Source organism: Malus domestica, chromosome 04, assembly GCF_042453785.1.
Source record: "Malus domestica chromosome 04, GDT2T_hap1".
Lineage (NCBI taxonomy): Eukaryota > Viridiplantae > Streptophyta > Magnoliopsida > Rosales > Rosaceae > Malus > Malus domestica.
In genome coordinates this window covers 19,898,843-19,920,293 of record NC_091664.1, presented here as the reverse complement: position 1 = coordinate 19,920,293, position 21,451 = coordinate 19,898,843, and the positions used below count along the sequence as shown (strand labels likewise).

The 21,451-nt window shown below is 39.3% G+C and overlaps 2 protein-coding genes across 3 annotated transcripts; both read right to left on the bottom strand.

Moving 5' to 3' along the window:
• Window positions 1-1,401: 1,401 nt before the first annotated feature.
• LOC103433363 (protein SODIUM POTASSIUM ROOT DEFECTIVE 1) lies at window positions 1,402-3,410 on the bottom strand. Its single transcript, XM_008371614.4, has 3 exons — window positions 2,405-3,410; window positions 2,140-2,215; window positions 1,402-1,800 (listed from the first exon to the last, which is right to left on the bottom strand). The coding sequence occupies exons 1-3, from the start codon at window positions 3,074-3,076 to the stop codon at window positions 1,646-1,648; spliced, it is 903 nt and encodes a 300-aa protein (XP_008369836.1). The 5' UTR covers window positions 3,077-3,410; the 3' UTR covers window positions 1,402-1,645.
• A 4,472-nt stretch (window positions 3,411-7,882) lies between these two features.
• Window positions 7,883-11,635, bottom strand: LOC103433365 (UDP-glucuronic acid decarboxylase 1-like). 2 transcript variants are annotated; one of them, XM_070820604.1, is made up of 7 exons: window positions 10,566-11,635; window positions 10,300-10,442; window positions 10,122-10,201; window positions 9,230-9,313; window positions 9,032-9,106; window positions 8,622-8,714; window positions 7,883-8,386 (listed from the first exon to the last, which is right to left on the bottom strand). In XM_070820604.1, the coding sequence occupies exons 1-7, from the start codon at window positions 11,180-11,182 to the stop codon at window positions 8,177-8,179; spliced, it is 1,302 nt and encodes a 433-aa protein (XP_070676705.1). In that variant the 5' UTR covers window positions 11,183-11,635; the 3' UTR covers window positions 7,883-8,176. The 2 variants fall into 2 exon arrangements, with proteins under 2 accessions (XP_070676705.1, XP_008369838.1); XM_008371616.4 differs by having other exon boundaries at window positions 10,300-10,447; window positions 10,571-11,635.
• Window positions 11,636-21,451: the final 9,816 nt, after the last annotated feature.

The window sequence follows — 21,451 nt, the reverse complement described above, 5'->3', positions numbered from 1 at the left end:
GTCCACATAAAGTTCTTTTTTTTATGCCTTGAGACCAAGGGCTTTTGATTGATAAATCTTGCATGCCCGAAAGGTTAGAACTTAGATCTAGTCAAACATGGTTGGGCACCATTAAACCGACCAGATCCAAGAACAAAGAAGCCTTTTAATCATAAACTTGCTAGAAATAACTTGGATACAGATGGAAATATATATCATATTACTAGATTTATGAATGAAAAGACAGAACAAAGAAGGTCCGGTAAGGCTGATCGTCTTACAACTTCCTCTCTTTGTGATTTACAAAGGGTTTGAGTGCTAGAATGAGAGATTGAGAGATGAGTTTACAGGAGGGAATCGACACTACAGCAAGATTTAGACAAGGTAGCAGAGCTTTTACAAAGGCTTTTGGTGAAGGTTGATCCTGAAAATGATGAAGGCTTAGTGCTAACTACAGCTTCGTATGCAAATCTGGCTTGAGCAGAGTTTGTGTGTTTGTTTGTTTGATTTACTGTGTCTATCTCTTATTTCTCTTTTCCTTTTTATAGATGATTTGGCTTGGCTACCTGCAGCATCGATTTTGCCCGAATGCAGCTGAAGGGTAGTGACTCATCAACTTTTTACTTGTACTGCCATTGTAAAGTACTTTTGGGGCTGATTAGCTAGCTAGTCTACACCACTTGATTTCTAGGTAGGTGAGCAAGTGGCTCAAGTGATCTGCACTTAGTCGAGAAAAGAGCCTCTTCCTCCTTCTGGGCTTCGGCTAAGCCTTGGGCTTCCTTCCTTCTGGACCTTCTTCTGGGCTAACTCCCTTTCGAGCCCAAAGTTCCAGTTTTAACCCAAACAATGGTAATGTTAGATTTTTTTCTTTTTCCAACTAATATGCTTTTTTGTTATAAATGATATTTGTATGACCCATTTTTAAAAGAAATCAATTAAAATAAATTTCAAGATTTTTAATTAGTGCAATAATGGGATCCAAGTAATAAAATAATTAAAAATTAATTTGACATATCAGTTGGAGTTTGCTCCTACCTTCAAATTTGAATACATGACATTCCACTTAGGATTTGACATCTCATTTCGAGATGATCTAAGCAGGCTTTTAATTTGTTGGGTACTCTTAAAGAGAACGAGAGAAATTTACCTACAACGAGAATGCTATTATATTTGTATCTCAAAATAATCATTTATTTTTATGCATTTTAAATTTCACATGACAATACATGACTGCTAATTAGGAGAAATTTTTCATTGTGACCGGACTACAGGTGGTACACCATGTGTTTTAATATAAGTGGTGAGAAATTTTATTTTTTAAGCTATTAACTTTTTAACACACATATCCTATCATTTAAACAATGACACAGTGTACCACTCAGTATTTCGGTCACACTGAAAAATCTCTCCGTTGTAAGAAAGTTTCCCTCCAAAAGGTACCGCCTTTTCTTATAAGAGTACAGAAAGCAAAGGTCCCAAACTAAAAGCAACTCATATGATAAGATGAGTTCTATTCTTGATTCTTCTACTACTCGCTCAACTTCTTCCTAGCTAGTTCCTGCCAAGCAATACAGAATCTGGTTCCTCCACTCACTCATGCTAACAGTGCATTTACACTAAGATTAAATTCTTCGTCTCTCCTGCTCTCTCTCTCTTCAGTTACCTGTTAAATTAGTGGAGAGGCACGTGATGCTGATGACACAGTAGGCCAAAACTGAGCGTTCTTCACCTTTGAGACACTGGCAAGGACACTCAATGGGGTTACATCTCCAGTGACTGTCACCTTCTTTGCTGCAAAGTCTATGTTGAATGATGTCACCCCTGCCAACAAAATTCACAACAATTAACCTTGAGTTTATATATTCATTGGTAAAACTAAAATTGCCATAAGTGGATGTTAAATTTACTGAATGAGCTCTTATTACAGTTGAGAAATGGAATTGATTTCCACACAACCTTTTCTCCTTTCTGCACACCTTTATTTATTGTTGTGTCTTAATTTTCTTATAGTTTATTCAATTTAAAAGCAAAAATAAACATGAGAGTGCATGAAAAAAAAAAGAATTGGTGGATATCACTTCTTTGAATGATACAATCTAGTAAAAAAGTTTTCAGCTTTAAGGATTTAAACAAATTACAAAATGGTAAAAAAGCAATTACCTTCCATTCTGGATAGATGTTTTCTCAGTTTTCCTACACACCCTTTGCAGTGGAGAGACACCATCAATACAACAACCTGCAAAAGAAAATCATTATCACAAGTAATCGTTAAAATAATTACTCAAGGCTTTGATTATTCCTCGACCTGGGATTCACACTCCCGACTATTTAAACCAAATTTGGAACCATCAACATTGTTTAGTATTACTCCTGTGCATATAAACTAACAATTTGAGCAAGAAAAAACAGAAGAATTTGGACATACCTGGTTGGAAGGGGGGGGCGGCAGAGGCGGTGGTTGTGAGTCTTTTGTCAGAGATGAGGAAGAGCTAATTGGAGAAGTAGTAGATTCATTTTCTTTGAGTATTTTTACTGCATTTTGGCTCTTTTTCTGCCCAACTGGAACCAATGCCGAAACCGGATCGTAATCGGATAACCCATCAAAGATCACAGTATCACTCAAAAGGTATCTGGTGGAGCCAGGAGGAGTGATGAGATCAGTAGGGTTTGCAGAGCTCTTCCTCACAACAACACTCTCACTTGGAACAGAAGAAAACTTCTTCACATTTTCATCCAACTTTCCTTGTAAAAGATTACTACTCTTCCTCTTCTGGTCGTTTTCTTTTGTGGAGCTCTTTTTCTTGTTTTGATGATCAGTGCTTGGTCTTGGTGATGAGGAGGTTTTTTTCTTGCTCTTTGGGATTTGGTGGTAGGCTTTGGGATTGATGGGAGATTGGGAAGAGCATGGAGCAATGGGAAGGGTTCTGGAGCTTGTGCTTCTTCTTGCATCTTGGATGATGGGGTTGTGGCGGTCGAGGGCTCGGCCTCCAAGTTGAATGACGGAGGAGGAAGAGGAGGATGCTTGATTATCCATGCTCATGCATATGGCTGTCGAAGCTTGGGATGCACAGAAGATGTCTATGCCCTTCATCTTCATATTTGATATTGATAACACAGAGTGGGAGCTAGTGGTTTAGAGAATCTGCATAAAAGAAGGAGAGAGAGAGAGAGAGAGAGAGAGAGAGAGAGAGGTTTAGAAAGATGGTCGGTAGTTTAATTTCTGCTTTTGAGCTTGAAGCTTCCTCTTGGAGATAAAGGAGATGTTGAAGAAACATAATGTGGTTGGAGATTCCAAGCAAGTTAAAAATATATATATGATTTTTTTAGTAAGAAAACTGATTTAATTGTATGATACACTGGAAAGATAATGTTGAAAGTTTTTCACAAAGTGATTTTCGCACTTTCGGTAGTTTTTCCGTTGCACTACTCATCTCTTTGCTTTTGTCTATTTTAATCTGTTCAAATTTATTACTGTTAGAATAAAAATTAGAGTAGGAGGAAAACAGAAAAAGAGCGCAAAAATCACTTCCATACAGTGCCAATATTAAATTAGACTATTCCAATACCAAAAAATGAAATGAAACTCCCACATCATGGGGCAGTACAAGTTGGACTTGGTGCTGAGACTCTGGTTAAAAATAAAAAAACAAAAAAAAAAAATTGAGGGGAGGAAGGAAAGCAAAAAAGTAGTAGAAGCATCCTTTATGATATACAGCTAACTTATCTGCGGAATCAATGGATGAAAATGATGTGTAGTAAGTGCCTAGTTTTATTTCATTTCCATGTATGTGTTACCATGTACCAGTTGTATTATAAGTCATATAATTTTCGCATTGTCTCATTATTATATTTAGAGGAAGACACATGCAATTTCGACCTAAAAGTGAGTCATATATTCTTAAAATTTTCAAAACAAAAGTATCCACTCAATTTTCACAAATCCACCTCAAACTCAATTTTGGTTTTCTCCAATCACATATCTACAGAATACAACAACACTTTCTCACTACAATGTGTCAGTTGTAACTAAATATTAAAGACACTAAAACGTCTAAAACTGGATCGAACTTGAGATCTCTTCCCCTTGGTAACAATCATTGTGAGATAAAAAACAAGCTAATTGATGAACCTATAGTTGCGGTACAGTTGTTTTTTTATTTTTTTTATTTTTTCTGAAGTAGAGCAGTGCCAGCCCTGAGGGTGTGCAATAGGTGTCACCGCATAGGGCCCCCAAATCAGAAGGGCCCCCGATTTTTCAAATTTGCATGCATTTACATATATATAGCAGCATGTGTAGAATGTTATAAACTCGAGTCTTAGCACAAGTGATATTATTGCTTCTTTACAATTGAAAACTAAAATTATTATTTTGAACAAAAAATAAATAAAATTCTTAGTGTTTTTTAGGACCTTCAATTCACTTTCGCATAAGACCCTTGAAATGTCAGGCCAGCCCTAAAGTAAAGTATGACATTCATTAATGGAGGTAAAAATGAATAGGAACAAAGAGAGTGAGTGTCCGCACCAAAATACAAACTAATTTACATCCTTTAATAACAAGTCGACGATCAAATCAGGCAGTTTTTTAAACTAAATGGTCTCTCGTTCTTCTCCGACTCCATTTCGAGTCAGTCTCTCTGCAATTAGATGAAGTAATTTATGAGTGTCGGTGTGCCATTACATAGGCAGTTGTATAAGGCAGTTGTATAACTCGTATTTTGAAATACTATTATCTTTTTGGTATTCCTTCATTTGGAATCATTTTTTTCTTTCAAGTAATTAAGGGATTGCATTAGGAGAGCATCAGATATTGCAGATGGTGCACTAGGACCAATATAAATACATAATTAATTAGGGCATTTGGTGTAATTACAGAGCTAAATATCCTAATTTTGGCTTGGATAAGAGTGGAGGACCCGTGACATTTTCCTTTGGATGCTTTAACCTTAAGATTTATATAATATTGGAAAGTGAAAGAAATTGTATCCTGCAAATACTAATTTATTGTATAGTCTGATAAACTGTTGGCCTGGGGCATACATGCCCTACAAATTTATATTCACTACTTATTCACACGCTCGGCAGCAACTTGTCCCCATGAGATTAGTCTTTGAAATGAAACAAACAAAAGATCAGAAGAGACAGACCAACGGCTTCCTCAGTTTCAGCGTGACTCTTAATTTTATATTATAAATTCACTTAAGTTATAAAACATGCGTATCTGCTTATTAAGATTGTATTTCAAATCCGTGATATATCAATCATGTTGCACTTCGTGTTATAACATATGGCGAGGCAGTCACACTCATAGCAACTTACATGTCGTGAGTTCAAATCATATTGAAATGGCTTTTTAATTAAAATAGTCCTTGAGATTTGCATAACACATAACTTTGGTTCTTAAGATTTAAAATCAATAGAAGTGGTCCCTGAGATTGTCCACCATCTATTATTTTGGTCATTTTGTTAAAAAAACTCTGTTAAGTTGAGGGTGTAACACATAACTTTGGTCCCTGAGATTTGCACAACACATAACTTTGGTCCCTGAGATTTGCATAATACATAACTTTAGTCTCTAAGATTGTCCATCATCCATCATTTTGGTCATTCCATTAAAAAGCTCAAGGACCACTTAATGGAGTTTCTTAATGGAATGACCAAAATAATGGATGGTGGATAATCTCAGTGACCATTTCTATTGATTTTAAATCTTAAGAACCAAAGTTATGTGTTATGAAAACCTTAGGGACCATTAGCCTATTGAAATTGCAGGATTTTGTAGCTCACTTAACTAAAACCATTTCCCTTTGCAAATGAGGTTACAAGTAAAATTGAGATTACGAGTTTAATTCCACTTCTCTCGTATCGCTTGTCTTAAACAATCATATTATATTTAAAATTGCAAAGAAAAATATAAGGGTTTGAAGAATTAAAGAACAAGAAGAAGAAGGCCCTACAAAAACGTTCTTAAGAAGCCAAGCATAACAGCAATGGAACAAAGATATGAAAGGAAAGAAGGAAAGCTTTCCAGATGATATTTATCATGCAATTATTTAGATTCCTATGGAATAAATGTTGCCAGCATATAAATTGAATAAATAAATAAAAGAAGGGAAAACCATTTGGAATTTTGCTTTCTTTTCTATGGATGGATGAGACACAAAGTTCTCACTGTGAGAGATATTTCTACTCCTCAAGGGTTGTGGAATCAGATGCTTATATAAATGGCTACCATCACTCATTAACTCCTTTCCTTTTCTTCCTTTATATCCCCCTGCCTACTCTCCACTTTCACCAATTCAGACTCCCAATTCCAAACGTTTCCATCCTTTTTTTCAAATATATATATTTATTTTTCCTGTTGTCTGATAATCTTGATTAAGTGTCTCTCCCTATCACTTTGTCATACGTAGCTTAAATCAATTGGTTAAGACAAGGTGTCTACTCTTATGCAATCAAGTTCAGTCTCTTTCCGTGTAAACCGTAGTTTAAGAGAACAACTTACGTGGAACAAGTTCATAGTTATCGTGGCACTTGGGTCTAATAATTATTATACATGTCAATGTGTTAATGGATGAAGACGTCATATAGTGGTGAATCATTTCCATGCAAGTCCAAATAAAATAGATAGACATTTCTCTTCATCTCAGGTCGTGATGGATCTTCTCAATTCAAAGATCTCTCGTAAGTCATTTAGGAGAGTAGTTTACATAAAATGAGTTTATCAATGATGTCCCGATCCAATAATGCATTAAACACATCTTAATGAATTATTGAATCAAGACACCCCATAACTCGGTAATCCCATGTCTTTTGTTTTTTGACTTAGTCTAGAACTTCAATTGGACTTGCATGGAGGTGGAAAATGGGGGGGTTGTTTAGAAGGTAAGCTTTCTTCTTTTTTGCTTTAAAGTTCGGTCAAAACTTTATTAGAAAATTATAGATGTGTTCGGTAAGTGAGAGGGCAGCTTTTTCGTGCCTTAGATGAGATGGTCCCAGGAAGGGACTCTGTGCAAACCATGCATGGCAATATGGCATGGAATTTGATCCCAAGTTCCAAACTTTTACCTACCAAGATTTCAAAAGGAAGAAAAAGGCCAAAAAACATAAAAACAAAACTTTATTGGATTTTAGTCGGCAGAACAAAGAGTTTGGGATTATAATTTAAAGGGGTTTTCCTGTATATAAAAAATTATCTGAAGTTTGAAGGATTTTTGTCATTCTTGCTAAGCAAGTAAAATAGTTATCATTCTTTACCTTCATACCAAATGTTATCTCACTTATCACCCACTAATAGCACCCAATTCTAAAAGCACTTGTAACTTGGAGAAATTTGTGTCACTGGATGAATACTTCTCTATGCCTATACATCTCGTTATGTGATCAGAAATACAAAGAGAACAGCTCTATAGATCCAGTGACACAACAGAATCTCTCATTAGTGCGGCACAAACCGAAGCCAATGCCAGACATCAGTGGCGAGCATGGACTTGATATGTTGGTCGATTTGCTGGCCAAGGTGACAGTACAATGACTTGGAGTGATTTATAGGCACTCTAATGTTATGATATTCGTTCTACACACCCACAACATTTGACAAATATACTAAAAGCAAACCTTAAATGGAAAAATCAAGGAGGGAGGACTGAGGAGCCAGCAAGTCTCCGTCTTCCCCACTCCAATGACCCATTTTCCTCAATTCCGGTCACCCCCTCCATATCATCTTTCAAGCTTCGACCAAGTTGAGAGGAACAGAGGAAGGGGTTCGCGGTGGTGACAAGAGAGGGGGAAGCACGGACCTAGAAAGGGTGGTCGAGGTGAAGCGGTTTCATTTTCTTCGTTCTAGTTTAGTTTTAAAAATGTCAAAAATAATTCAGACTGCCAACTCTTATCAGTATTAGAATTTTCTGCAAGGAGAATCAACTTTCGTTTCAAGATACCAAAAAAAATGTCAAAAAGAATAAAAGAAGATACATCCTGCCCCCAACACAATGTGTGCCAGAAAATGTTGTAAAAAAATTCATCAAAATCTAGTGACTGTAGACTCTCTGCTGATCAAGCACGGTCGTTAAACAGATACATTTCCTACAGTGGCATTTTGCTTGAATTGCCAAGTAATGTGAACTGAGGATGACAATAATAAACGAATCGATTTGATACAGTCATGCTTCACTATACATACCGGTTCTCCTCATTCTTAGTTAATCCCTTTTCCTTCATCTTCATTTAGAATGCGATTCTGGAAATCACTCACCATTAGGGGCAGTCCTTCCCTCAGTGAGACTTTCGGCTCCCAGTTCAATAACTCCTTGGCTTTGCTAATATCGGGCTTCCTCTTGTGTGGATCATCAGCAGTGTTTGATCTGAATTCTATTGTCGCACTAGAATCAATTGTTTCTTTGACAACCTGTTCATCAAGAAAAACAGAAAATTCAGAATGCCATAGTACATTCACTCAGTTGCGAGCATAAAAATTACTTGAGAATACCAAATATTGTAACAAACATACAGAAAAGAGCGCAAAATGCTAAAGGTGCTTTATAAGAATTACCTCCCAAGCATCTTAATATCTTATGGCATTTCTATGTCTAAATGGAGTGTCTAAAATACATTCAAACTATGGAAACATGATTAAGACAAACCTCGGCCAGCTCTAGCATAGTGAACTCCCCTGGATTACCCAGGTTGAAAGGTCCCACATGTTCTCCATCCATCAATGCCATCAGTCCATTGACCTGTCATTGTAAGAAGTGTTTTATAAGACCATCCATCACATCATTTCACTAATTTATTCACTGCCCTTAGGATTCAAAGTCAAGACAAAATGGATATTAAAGCTTTGCAAGCCTTCAGAATTCAGATCATGTCCTAAACTTTAACTGCTTCTAGAATTGCCTGGTGATCATGAGATCTATTGTTTCAGCCATACAATGTACATGTTTCTAAGTACAAAAATAAAATGCGGCAAACATGAAGAATATGCATAAGTAACGCGGCATGTGCAAAAGCTGCAAAGAAAGAACTATATAATGATACAAAAAGTCTGGCATACCAAATCAGAGACATATTGGAAGCTTCGTGTTTGTTTACCATCACCGTACACAGTCAATGGTTGTTTGCGGATAGCCTGCACAGACAGCCAAAGTAGTTAATAAAACAATGAGAATCACATTGCAAAACATTTAGTCCTCATGAGTTATTTCATTGAACAAATTTCAAAATCACTTTAAAAGAAAAGGGTTGTATTAACCTGAGCAACAAAATTGCTAACCACACGCCCATCATCTAAACACATACGCGGCCCATAAGTGTTGAAAATTCGAGCAATACGCACCTGAAAACAGAAATCTTTATGTGAGTTTGACAAGTCAATTGTGGAAAATAAGTCGATGAATATCCTTACTTTTAACCACATTAGTTAAAACTTCTGCATGATAGAAAAGGATTTCAAAAGGATTTGGATGAGAGAAAAGGTTTAGAAATGGAAAGATGACTTGTATGCTTCACTCAAGGATAAATTAAAATTGAAACCGGTGCAGGGTGAAAATTTGCATCAAACAACCCATACATGGAAAAAACCCATATAACAAAATTCACTTGGCTAGGGTTAAAGTTGGCATTATCATATAGTTCAAGATACCGTAAAAGGAAAGCCCATGTAACACTTGACTACTTGCAACCCTTAATTTTACAAAATCCTAATGCGTGTGCAGTTTTTGGTAGCTTTAAAAATATGGCATATTTCAAAAAGTCCACCGAATCAACATTTAAAATGACAATTAAAGTATAGAACAGAACAGTTTTCAAAGGGAAAGAATATGTATAAAGTAGAATATGTGGAATGAATTAAAAGAACAAACAAGGTCACCCAAAGTCGAATTTCACTATAAAAGCTCCCAATGCAAGGGGGGTAATGGCGGGCGGGTACCACTAAAGTGAAAAGGCATGCAGTTTCTCAAGAATAAACTGGTTATGGAATACCAGATCGGAGATATCAATACAAAAATCCAACATAATCCTACTCAAATGTAAAAGAATGACATTAACATTCAACATCCGCATGCCTAACAATCCAGACACCAAGTAATGGATTTCAAAACAACTCATTTACAGGTAAACATCAGAACCATAATTTCAGTTACCTCAACATCTGCACCTCGATGATAATCCATTGCCAATGTCTCTGCTGTCCTCTTTCCTTCATCGTAACAGCTCCTCTCACCTACTCTTTCCAACCACACATGTGCATAATCATATTAAGCAACAGAAATGCATTGTGGACACAAACATCTAACATACAAAAAGAAACTAACAACACACCTATAGGATTCACATTTCCCCAGTAAGTCTCCTTCTGAGGATGCTCCAGCGGGTCGCCATAAACCTCACTGGTACTAGTAAGCAAAAACCGTGCCCCAATTCGCTTGGCAAGTCCCAGCATATTAAGGGTACCCATCACATTGGTCTTGTAATCACAGTCAAGGACCCGAAATTTCAGAATTCAACCCAAAAAATCAAGCAAACAACAACAATCCAAATGCCAAAATTCAATAAAAACTACGATAAAAGCATAACTAGTTCAAAAGGATATAATTGTCTTGACTGGGTTATACTTGTAATGAACAGGGGAGGCAGGGCAAGCCAAATGGTAGATCTGATCCACCTCCAACAGAATCGGCTCGACGACGTCATGCCGAATGAGCTCGAACCTCGGGTTCCCGAAATGATGCACCACATTGTTCTTCCTCCCAGTGAAGAAATTATCAATCACAATCACATCATTACCTCTGTCAAGAAGCTTGTCAACGAGGTGGGACCCGACGAACCCAGCTCCGCCGGTGACGACGATGCGGAGCCTCCGCTTGCCGAGGCCAACAGGGACGCGACCGACCTTGGCATGAGTGGGCTTGGAGACGAGGTCGTGGGCAGTGGAGAAGGATCTGGAGACGGTGTTCATGGCGGAGTTGGGATCGGAGGGGCCGAAGCGGGAGAGGGTGGGCTGGAGGATGAAGAAGGTGGAGCCGATGAGAATGCCGACGAGGATGAAGAGGAGGCGCTGCTCCTTGAAGAGGTAGTTGATGGATCTGGGGAGGGATCGGGGGTGCTTGAGAGCTTTGGGGGAGTAGGGGGAGCTTAGGGTCGATGGGGTCTCTTCGTCCCGCCGGTGGTTCACGCTCGATTGCTTGTGCAGTTGCTTCATCATTACAATTTAGGGATTTGGGGATTTGGGGGTTTGAGGATTGGGGATTGAGATTTTTTCTCTGTCTCTTCTGGTTTTCTGGGTTTGGGGAGAAAGACAGAGACTTTCTGGTCCAGGTGAAAAGGATTGGTTGGGGACTGCGTGTGTGTGTTTTGGTATTTGGGCGAGGAAGGTGAAGGGTCTGTTTCTGAGAGGTGGTTATGGTGATGGCGATGGAATACGATGAAATCTTTGGGGTTGCTTTGAGTAATTAGGAAGGGATTTGCATTTTGATTGGACCCAGATTTGATGATGAAGCGCGCGGGTGGCAGTTGCCAGTTGGTGTGTGGGAAATTATGCTACGATAAAGGGCATGAGTTACCTTAGAGCAACTCCAGCGTATCGAGGGTCTAGGGCAACTTCCTATTGTATAACTTTAAGTAAACAATAATTGTTTTTAATTAACAGTAATTGTATTTTGCATCTTCATCCCTAAGAGTAGCTCCAGCGTGTAGGAGCCCAAGGGAAAAGGGGGTGAACAGGGCCAGAGAGCCCAACAGATTTGGTCCAGTATGTGGCAACCCGAGGGACAGGCTCAACCTGAGGGAAAGGTCTGGCACGAGTTGTTAGCTTGAGAGCCCGAAGGCATTTTGACGCAAGGCTGACGTCGTCCAGACGTCAGGCACATTTTTTATTTTTTTTCCTGACGTTAGCCACATTTTTTATTTATTTTGTTCTATCATGAGTGTGGCACTCAAGCGAGCATATGCGTGGGTCATCCAACAAGATTTCAGAAATTGGGGCCCGCGGCCCATTGAGAAATGTTACCGTTGGGAAGCCACATGGCTTCCCCTTGTTCGTTGGATTTCAATGACAACAATTTTTGGATCGTTGGATTTCCAACGGTAAAAAAAATTTAAAAAAAAAAACCTTATTTAATATCATCCGTTGGATCTGAGATCAACAGTTCACGTTATTCGCCTTTATAAATTAAAAAAAAACAGTTTTAAAAATCAGAAATGTTACCGTTGTACCACGTGGCACAATCAAGAGTATTGGAATTCAAATTTTTTTTAATCCAACGGCAGAGATTAATTAGTTGAATAAAAAAATTTAAAAATGTCAAAAAAATGAATAAAAATCAGAAAAAAAAATTGATTTTACTTTTCTACAAATACCTTTTCATTATCTTCTACCTTACACCACAATTTCATATTTTATCAACTACTTTCAACCACATTCCTATCTTTCTCTCAAAGTTTCAATCCAATTTTTTTCCAACAAAATGACTAATGATGCAGGTACGCATTGGACGCTTCATGAAGATGTTGCGTCGTGTACCAACTGGGTTGAAGTTACTCATAATTCGTTTATGGGTAATGAGATGCAGTTGCAAGAAATGTGGAGTCTTATTCATACCAATTATCTTGAGAAAATGGGTGGGCAAAGAACCAAAGAATCGATGTACAGTCGTTGAAAATTACTTGGCCAATCGTTTAGACGTGGAGATACGCCTTGGCACAAGCTAGTGCTAATCTTCGAAGTGGGGAAAATTTAGCGAATCATGTAACAATATATTATTTATTTGTTTGTATTATTCAATTGTTAGCTACTTTCATTATAATTATTTGTTTGGATTATTTATTTGTTACCTACTTCATTATAATTATTTGTTTGTATTATTTAATTGTTAGCTACTTTCATTATAATTATTTGTTTGTATTATTTATTTGTTACCTACTTTGATTATAATTATTTGTTTGTATTATTTATTTTTTACCTACTTTCATTATAATTATTTATTCTCCTACATTGTGTGGGAACTTCAAGCACAAGCTTGGTATAATGCCAAAACCAAAAGCAAAAACAAATCATTCACCCGGTGGAAATGTTGGAATATTGTCAAAGATTGTCCTAAATTTAGAGTTGTGCCTATCGGTCTAGAAGTTTTCATGAACAGCACCCCTCTACACTCTACACTCAATCATGCCTCGCATTCATGAAGATGGCGTAGAAGAAAGAATGACTCAATGAGATCGTGACATGAACACGCCTTTAGAAGGGAAGTCTCCAAATTCTAAATATTTTTGGAAGTTGGAGAAAGCAGAAGTGGTGCGAAGGGGTGTGCAAGAGAAGCGAGAGCAAAAAGAGATGGTCCTAGCACGACAAGAGAAGATCATCCTAGCATGACAAGAGAAGATCATCCTAGCACCACAAATTGGTTAAGTGATGATGAATAAAGTACTTTTTGTAATCGGAGCCCATAATTTTCCAATCATTTTGGGTTGTAATTTATTATTTATTGAATAGAGTACTTTATGTTGTTTCCAATTTATTGAATTTAGTACTTTATTTAAAGTGAGAGTAAATTTATTTCAAATGACATAAACACACCAAATAAAATTACATAAACATACCAAATAATAAAAGACTCACTAAATGAACTAAAAAAAAAAACACCAAATAAAATTAAATAAACACACCAAATAAAAACAAACACACTAAATGAACTTAAGTATCTTGAGCTTGTTTCAATTCCCACTGGTGCTCTATCAAGTCAATTTGTCGAGCATTGTGCATATATGGCCTTTGAAGTGCAGTATATCGTTGAACAATCAATTCATTGTAACGTCCATCCCTTTCTAATGGCTCACGTTGCACGGGTTCTTAGGTGGCGTCATGAGCACAATATATACATGTTCTTGAATTGTTCATCGTGTTTGGCTCATATTCATCAATGGCATCATAATCGTACTCATCTTCCACAATCATGTTGTGAAGAGTGATACACATCATCATGATGGATCCAAGCAACTCTACATCAAACATTCTTGCAGCACCCCTAACAATCGCCCAGCTAGCTTGGAGGGTACCAAAACAATGCTCAACATCCTTCCTGCATCCCTTTTGATAGCCTGCAAAGTGTTTTCCTTTGCACTTCGCGGAGACCTTAGGTAAATGTCGTCTGCTAGGTAGTATAGGTCGTCGTACATATGTCTGTTGACGTAGTACGTCACTTTTGGTGCCTTTCTTTGGAGGATATCGTTGAACACTGGGGATTAGGCAAGGACGTTGAGGTCATTTTGAGCTCCCGGAACCCCGAAAAAGGCATGCCAAATCCATGTATCAAAATATGCCACCACCTCCAAAATGATACTTTTTGCTCATTTTCTATCCCCGTAAGCGCCTTGCCATGCACTTGGACAATTTTTCCATGTCCAGTGCATACAATCGATGCTTCCAATCATCCCAGGAAAACCTCGCATCTCCGCCTTCTTCAGAAGCCTTTGCAAGTCTATGTTAGTAGGTTTTCGAATGTACTATGCGGTGTAGATAGATTCGATTGCTCCGCAAAACCTCATCAGGGACTCAAGAATAGTTGATTTCCCCATCCTCGTTATCTCATCCACTTGGTTTGCAGATGCTCCATACGCAAGCTTTCGCATTGCAGCAGTAATTTTTTGCTCAGAAAGGTGACCCATGGCACCAAAAGCATCATTCTTTTGCACAAATTTCATTCCATTCTAAAACGACATCTGAAGTACGTATCAGGGAATGCATTGTTATGGACAAAATAATTGTCCAAGAGCTCCTCACCTCGTCGTTGCCTGTTTCTATCAAGGTTTTCGGAACGGCTGGGCCTGGAGATCTGAGCCACAGCTTGGATGACTTGACGGGAATGTGAGGCTCTAGCGATTCTTGCTTCATCATCTCTCCTTTTACGCTCCTCATCCTTTTCCATCTCATTTTGGGCCACCTGGAGATTGAACATTCATTCTGATTAGTTAAACAATTCTTCCTCTTACTGATCGATTTCCCACATCATCCTTGAGGAAGAAGACATTGTAAGAAGGAAACAGAAACTATGAATAATGATAGAGATCTTGAGAAAATTGGTGTGAGATTTCAGATGATGGATTATATGGAGGATTCAGAAAGGATTAGGTTGTAGATAATGTCACGTGGCATGCCGTCATTCGTTTAAAATCTGATCAAAATATATCCTCAAAGATTATGAAAAGGTAACGACACGTGGCATGACGGCATTGGATAAAAATCTTATCGAAATCTATCACCAATAATTATCTTTTCAGATAATGACATGTAGGGCAACAAGAACGATTTAAAATTTGATTGAAATCTATTCTCAAAGATTCTGAAAAGGTAATTACACGTGGCACGACGGCATTGGATAAAAATCTCATCGAAATACATCACCAATAATTGTCTTTTCAGATAATGACACGTGATGCAATGAGAACGATTAAAAATCTTATCCGAAATTACAAATAAAATTATTTTGTATTCTTTAAAAAATAATAATAATAATATTTTATTGCCTATTGCTAGGGCTATTCAAGTGCAACGGTGGAGATGTAAAAGGTAATTAATTAGGGGTGGTTACTATTCACTGGGTGGATTAAATATTGAATAGCCTGGGGGGTTTCCCACGGTGGAGTTGCTCTAACTAAATAGTCATGGCAATAGACAATAAAATATTAGTATTTTTTATTTTATCAAATAATACAAAATAATTTTATTTGTAATTTCGGATAAGATTTTTAAGCGTTCTCGTTGCGTCAGATGTCATTATCTGAAAAGACAATTTTGGGTGATAGATTCCGATAAGATTTTTATCCAATGTTGTTGTGCCACATGTCGTTACCTTTTCAGAATCGTTGAAGATAGATTTCCGATAAGATTTTTAACCAATCACGTCGCGCCACGTGTCACAATCTGTTTACAATCTTTGAGGATAGATTTCAATCAGATTTTTAACGAATGACGGTATGCCACGTGGCATTATCTACAACCTAATCCTTTCTTTTTCCCCCATATAACCCATCATCCATCCTAAGAAATCACACACCAAAATCAAAATCTCTATCATTATTCATAGTTTCTGCTTCCTTCTTGCAATGTTTTCTTCAAGGATGTTGTGGGAAATCAATGAGCAAGAGAAAAAATTGTTTAAGCAAGGGGAAGAAATATTCAATCTTCAGGTGGGCGAAAATGAGATGGAAAAGGAAAATGATGAGAAGCATAAAAGTAGAGATAACGAAGCAAGAAGCCAAAGAGCCTCACATTCCCGTCGAATCATCCAAGCTATGGCTTAGATCTTCAGGCCCAACTGTTACGCAAACATTGATAGAAGCAGGCAAAGACGAGGTACAAATCTCTTGGACGATTATTTTCTCCGTAACAGTGCATTCCATGATATGCACTTTAGACGTCGTTTTAAAATGGAACGACATTTGTTCAACAAAATCATGATTGTTGTTTGCAACAATGATTCTTACTTGTTGTAAAAGAAGGATGTTTTCGGTGTTATGGGTCTCCTTCCTAAATAAAAAATTACTGATGCCTTATTGATGCTTGCATATGGAGCATTGTAGACCAAGTGGATGAGATAACGAAGATGGGGAAATCAACCATTCTTGAGGACTAACGAGGTTTTGCTCCACAATCGAATCTATCTACACCACAGAGTACCTCCGGAGACCTACTAAGATAGACTTGCAAAGGCTTCTGAAGAAAGGCGAGATGTGAGGTTTTCCTAGGATGATTAGAAGCATCGATTGTATGCACTAGACCTAGAAATAAGAAATTACAAGCCAAAGTCTTTATTCAATATGTTTGTACAATACTTGACCAATCCCGAAACTACTAAGCACCGGTCAACGTTATACCGTCAAGGACCCAGAAGAGTTTCCCTCCAACCAGGAGGCCAATTACAGCGCGACACGTGTCAACATCAGAAGCCAATCATAGCACGACACGTGTTAACATCAGAAGCCAATCACAGCATGACACGTGTCAATGTCAGAATGAAACTAGAAACTCTCTTCTATAAATAGAGATCATTCTCTCAAAATATTTCCTAATGTCATTGTACTAAATCATTCACTTGTACTCACTAAATGAGAGCTTGAACCTATGTACTTGTGTAAACCCTTCACAATTAATGAGAACTCCTTTACTCCGTGGACGTAGCCAATCCGAGTGAACCACGTACATCTTATGTTTGCTTCCCTGTCTCTATCCATTTACATACTTATCCACACTGATGATCGGAGCAATCTAGCGAATGTCACAAACTTAACACTTTCTGTTGTACCAAAGTCCTCACTGATTTTGTGCATCAACATTTGGCGCCATCTGTGGGAACGACACTTATTCCCACTCTCTTCAGCTTTGTCAAGCTGGTTTCCACCATTCGTACACTCTCTTTTGACCAGGCATCCCTCTCCAACATGGGGAGCGAAGGAAGTCACAACACACAGAATGACACCCCTCTTGCACCTAGTGCGAAGTAACGAAAGAAGGAAGGAAAGAAGGTTGCTCTTCAAGCTAAAGTCGATGAGCTAGAAGCTTAGAACAACAAGATAGCAATGAAGAATGAGGTCATCCAGGAGCAGTATGAGAAGCTCTTTTAGACGCTCCATGAAACTAGCCGTACTCAAACACACGAGCTCATTGCCCCTGTGGACATCAACCGTCATCTGGGTGCCCCCCAACACGGAGGGTCACCTTCCTTCGACATGGGTGTCCCTGATAAGGAGCGAGCTAATCATCAAAACATTAATCAACATGAGACTTTTCTCAACCCAGCTACTTCGACCCGAAGCAGGAGAAGTGGAGGAAGACACCTCCTTGCATAAGGGTTGGAATGATCGAAAGCCGTTTATCGTGACTGCCGAGACTTCCTAAAGCAACGTCGAGAGAATCCCCTCCACATATGCTCGAATATCAATGACCCAAGGGTTTCTGAAAGACTCGGTCCCCTCCCACAACCCAGGCTAGCTGCCAATCTAGGGAAGGAACGACATGTCCTAGAGGAACGTAAAGGTACAGGGGACTTTGAGGTATTCCGACAGACTCGCCCTAGAAGTCAGTATGGCAAGTCCAAGGAAAAATCACACGCCCTTGCTCAAACTTTCCTACTTCCAAGAGGCGATGGAGACTTACGAAAGAAAATCCCAGTGGTACATGACTCCACTCAAGATCTCCTTGTCCTACAGCTCCCTGAGGAAGTAAACAAGTTGAAGGCCGAACGTCAGGCTGAGATACTTGACTGGAACCAACCCAGGCCTGGCTCTCTCACAAAGAGGATCCTCGACACCCCCCTTCAAGCGAAGATAAAACAAAAGCTTGGTTTACAACTCTATACTGGAAGGGAGGACCCAATTGAACACCTTAACCTCTTTAAGTCCACCATGGCATATCGGATGCACACCAACGAAGAGCGATGTCTTCTCTTCCCCTCTACCCTCTCTAGCGGAGCTCTAAACTAGTATTGCCATCTTTCACCTGAGACAGTAGACTCATTTGAGGAACTGAGGAAACTGTTTGTCTCTCAACACATCTTCCAGACCGATCGCTTGTATTCTACAGATGACTTGTACACTATTTGCCAGAAGTCGGACGAGTCACTACGAGAGTATGCTGGTCGTTTTAGCCATGAGTATTCTCGCTGCACTGAGGCAGATGACAAGACCGTCCTCAAGGCCTTCACGGCAGACCTACGTGATTGTTTCTTCAAGTACATGATCAAAGCCAACACTTGGAAGACTTACTTTGAGGTGATGGCACAGGCTTACAACTATGCCTCCGCCGAGGCAAGGACATATCAAGGGAAACCCCTCACAACCACCCCTTATCAGCAAGTAGGGAGTGGAAGCAAGATCCAACCAAATGAGAAGACATCGACCTTCCAAACAACAGCAGTGCCTCCCCCTGCCTTACTTAATACTTTGCCAAGTTAACAGACGTATCAATCTCAAGGCAAAAGGAAAGATTTCCATCCTCACCAATCTCATTTTAGTAAAAGGAGTAAAGGACACTGCCGCGATAACCAAGGGTATTGCCATGATAATCCCCGACCCCGGGCAGTTAACATAGTGGGTCAAACACATGTCAAGACAACCCCTACCCCGAGGTATGAGGCATACACACCTTTGAACGCCACATGCGTGGCCATTTACCCCAGCATAGCACACCTGATACCAAAGCCAAATCCAAGGCACTCGGATTACAAGCCCACGAAGAACATGGGCACGTTTTGCTGCTACCACGAGCATAACGGCCATGGCGGCAAGAAGTGTATCACCCTTCATGATCATATTGAAGCTTTGGCACGTGAAGGAAAAATTAATCAATTCCTCCTTCACCCTCTAAAGGGTAACCATAACCAACGCCAGGTGAATGTGATATATTCCATAAGTGGTGGCATACCCATATCTAAATCTTCCAACAGGGCCATGTAAAATAGCGAACGTGCTTTAAGGTCTGGCCATCAAGTGTTTCACGTGGAAGACATCAGGCGAGGTAAGCATCAAAAGCCTAACTGGGATCCAATATGTTTCTACCCTAAAGAAGAAAGAGGTATCATCTACCCTCATAACGACGCACTCATCGTGGAAGCTCACATAGCCAACTTTGAAGTACGACGAATCCTGGTAGACACGGGGCTTTGGTCAATATCATGTTTGCTGAAGCTTTCAGGGCACTTAATGTAGCTGAACACTTGCTCGATTGCTCGATTTCCCCTCTAATAAGCTTCTCCGGTGATATCGTGCAACCTTTGGGGAGCATACATTTACCTTTCACCATTGGTACAGGCCCTTACACAACTACCATTACCACTAACTTCCTGGTGGTTGATTGCCCAACGGCATACAATGTCATCTTTAGACGCACAGGCATCAATGATCTCAAGGCTATGGTATCCACACATATGTTGTTGATGAAATTTCCAATCCCCTATGGCAATGGTTACATCAGAGGAGATCAACTTAGTGCACGATCATGTTACAATACTTCGGTCAAGCAACAACACATGTATGTGCCCAAGGAAACCCTTTCTATACATGACCAAGTCATAAAGATCAGCCCAGACGAAGCTAACTTGGATCTTCACGGTGGCAACAGTTAACCCGATGATCCTCGAGATGACTCTTTCACCCAGCAAGCACAACCCGCTGAAGAGTTAGAGAAGATCTCTATCTCAAAAGATTATCCGGATCGTGTGGTGAAGATTGGCACCACCTTGTCACCACACATTCGGTTGGCATTGATATCTTTTTTGCAAGAGAACACTGAGGTCTTCGCCCGGTCATACGAGGACATGCCAGGCATCTCTCCCAATATTATCTGTCATCACTTAAATATTGACCCCAAAACCAAGCCAGTGAGACAAAAGCGAAAATCTTATGACGTTGAACGGTACAAGGCAATGAAGGCAGAAGTTGAAAAACTCAAAGGCATAGGCTTCGTCCGCGAAGTTAATTATCCAACGTGGGTAGCAAATGTTGTCCTTGTTAAGAAGAATCTGACCAAGGAAAGTCTCATGCTCCAAAAGGTCTTGTGGAGAATGTGTGTCGATTACACTGACCTAAACAAAAGATGCCCGAAGGATAGTTTTCCTCTTCCTTTCATAGACAGACTTATAGACTCTACGGCAGGGTATGAACTTCTGAGCTTCATGGATGCTTACTCAGGATACAACCAAATCCTCATGAACCCTCCGGACCAAGAACACACAGCCTTCACTACTGATAGATGACTATATTGTTATAAAGTCATGCCTTTCGGCCTAAAGAATGTAAGAGCGACTTATCAGAGACTGGTCAATTCAATGTTCGCCGAACAGATTGGGAAGATGATGGAAGTTTATGTTGATGATATGCTAGTCAAGAGCAAACATACTGACCAACACATCACCAACCTATCTGAAACTTTCACCATTCTGAAGAGGTATCGAATGAGGTTGAATCCCAACAAATATGCCTTCAGCGTAGGCTCTGGCAAATTCTTAGGTTTCATGATAAGCCAACGAGGCATTGAGGCTAATCTCGAGAAGATCAAAGCAATCCTCGACATGAAGGAACCGATAACTTCAAAAGACATCCAGAGCCTTACTGGCAAGGTGGCAGCCTTAACTAGGTTTATCTCTAAGGCCATAGACAGATGTGCTCCTTTCTTCAAAGCACTTAAGGGAAGTAAGAAGTACATTACATGGACTGATGAATGTGTTGAGGCATTCAAGAACCTCAAAGACTACATGAGTAAAGCCCATTTGCTCTCCAAACCTGAGGTTGGTGACACTCTCATTATATATCTGTCGGTATCGGCTTCAGCAGTAAGTTTTGTTCTCATTCGAAATGATGGTAATGTTGAACGGCCTGTCTACTACGCTAGCAATGCCTTACAAGATGCGGAGACACGATACTCCAACATTGAGAAATTGGCTCTAACATTGGTCATGTCTGCTCGAAATCTTCGCCCTTACTT

Excerpts from the sequence above, each read along its gene's own strand:
- LOC103433365 (XM_070820604.1), bottom strand. The coding sequence starts at position 11,182 with ATGATGAAGCAACTGCACAAGCAATCGAGCGTGAACCACCGGCGGGAC. Across the intron at positions 10,443-10,565 it reads CCAGTCAAGACAATTATATC|CAATGTGATGGGTACCCTTA; the intron begins CTTTTGAACTAG and ends TGATTACAAGAC. Across the intron at positions 9,107-9,229 it reads TTAGCAATTTTGTTGCTCAG|GCTATCCGCAAACAACCATT; the intron begins GTTAATACAACC and ends CTGTCTGTGCAG.
- LOC103433363 (XM_008371614.4), bottom strand. The coding sequence starts at position 3,076 with ATGAAGATGAAGGGCATAGACATCTTCTGTGCATCCCAAGCTTCGACA. Across the intron at positions 2,216-2,404 it reads CGCCCCCCCCTTCCAACCAG|GTTGTTGTATTGATGGTGTC; the intron begins GTATGTCCAAAT and ends TTTCTTTTGCAG. Across the intron at positions 1,801-2,139 it reads ACATCTATCCAGAATGGAAG|GGGTGACATCATTCAACATA; the intron begins GTAATTGCTTTT and ends TTTTGTTGGCAG.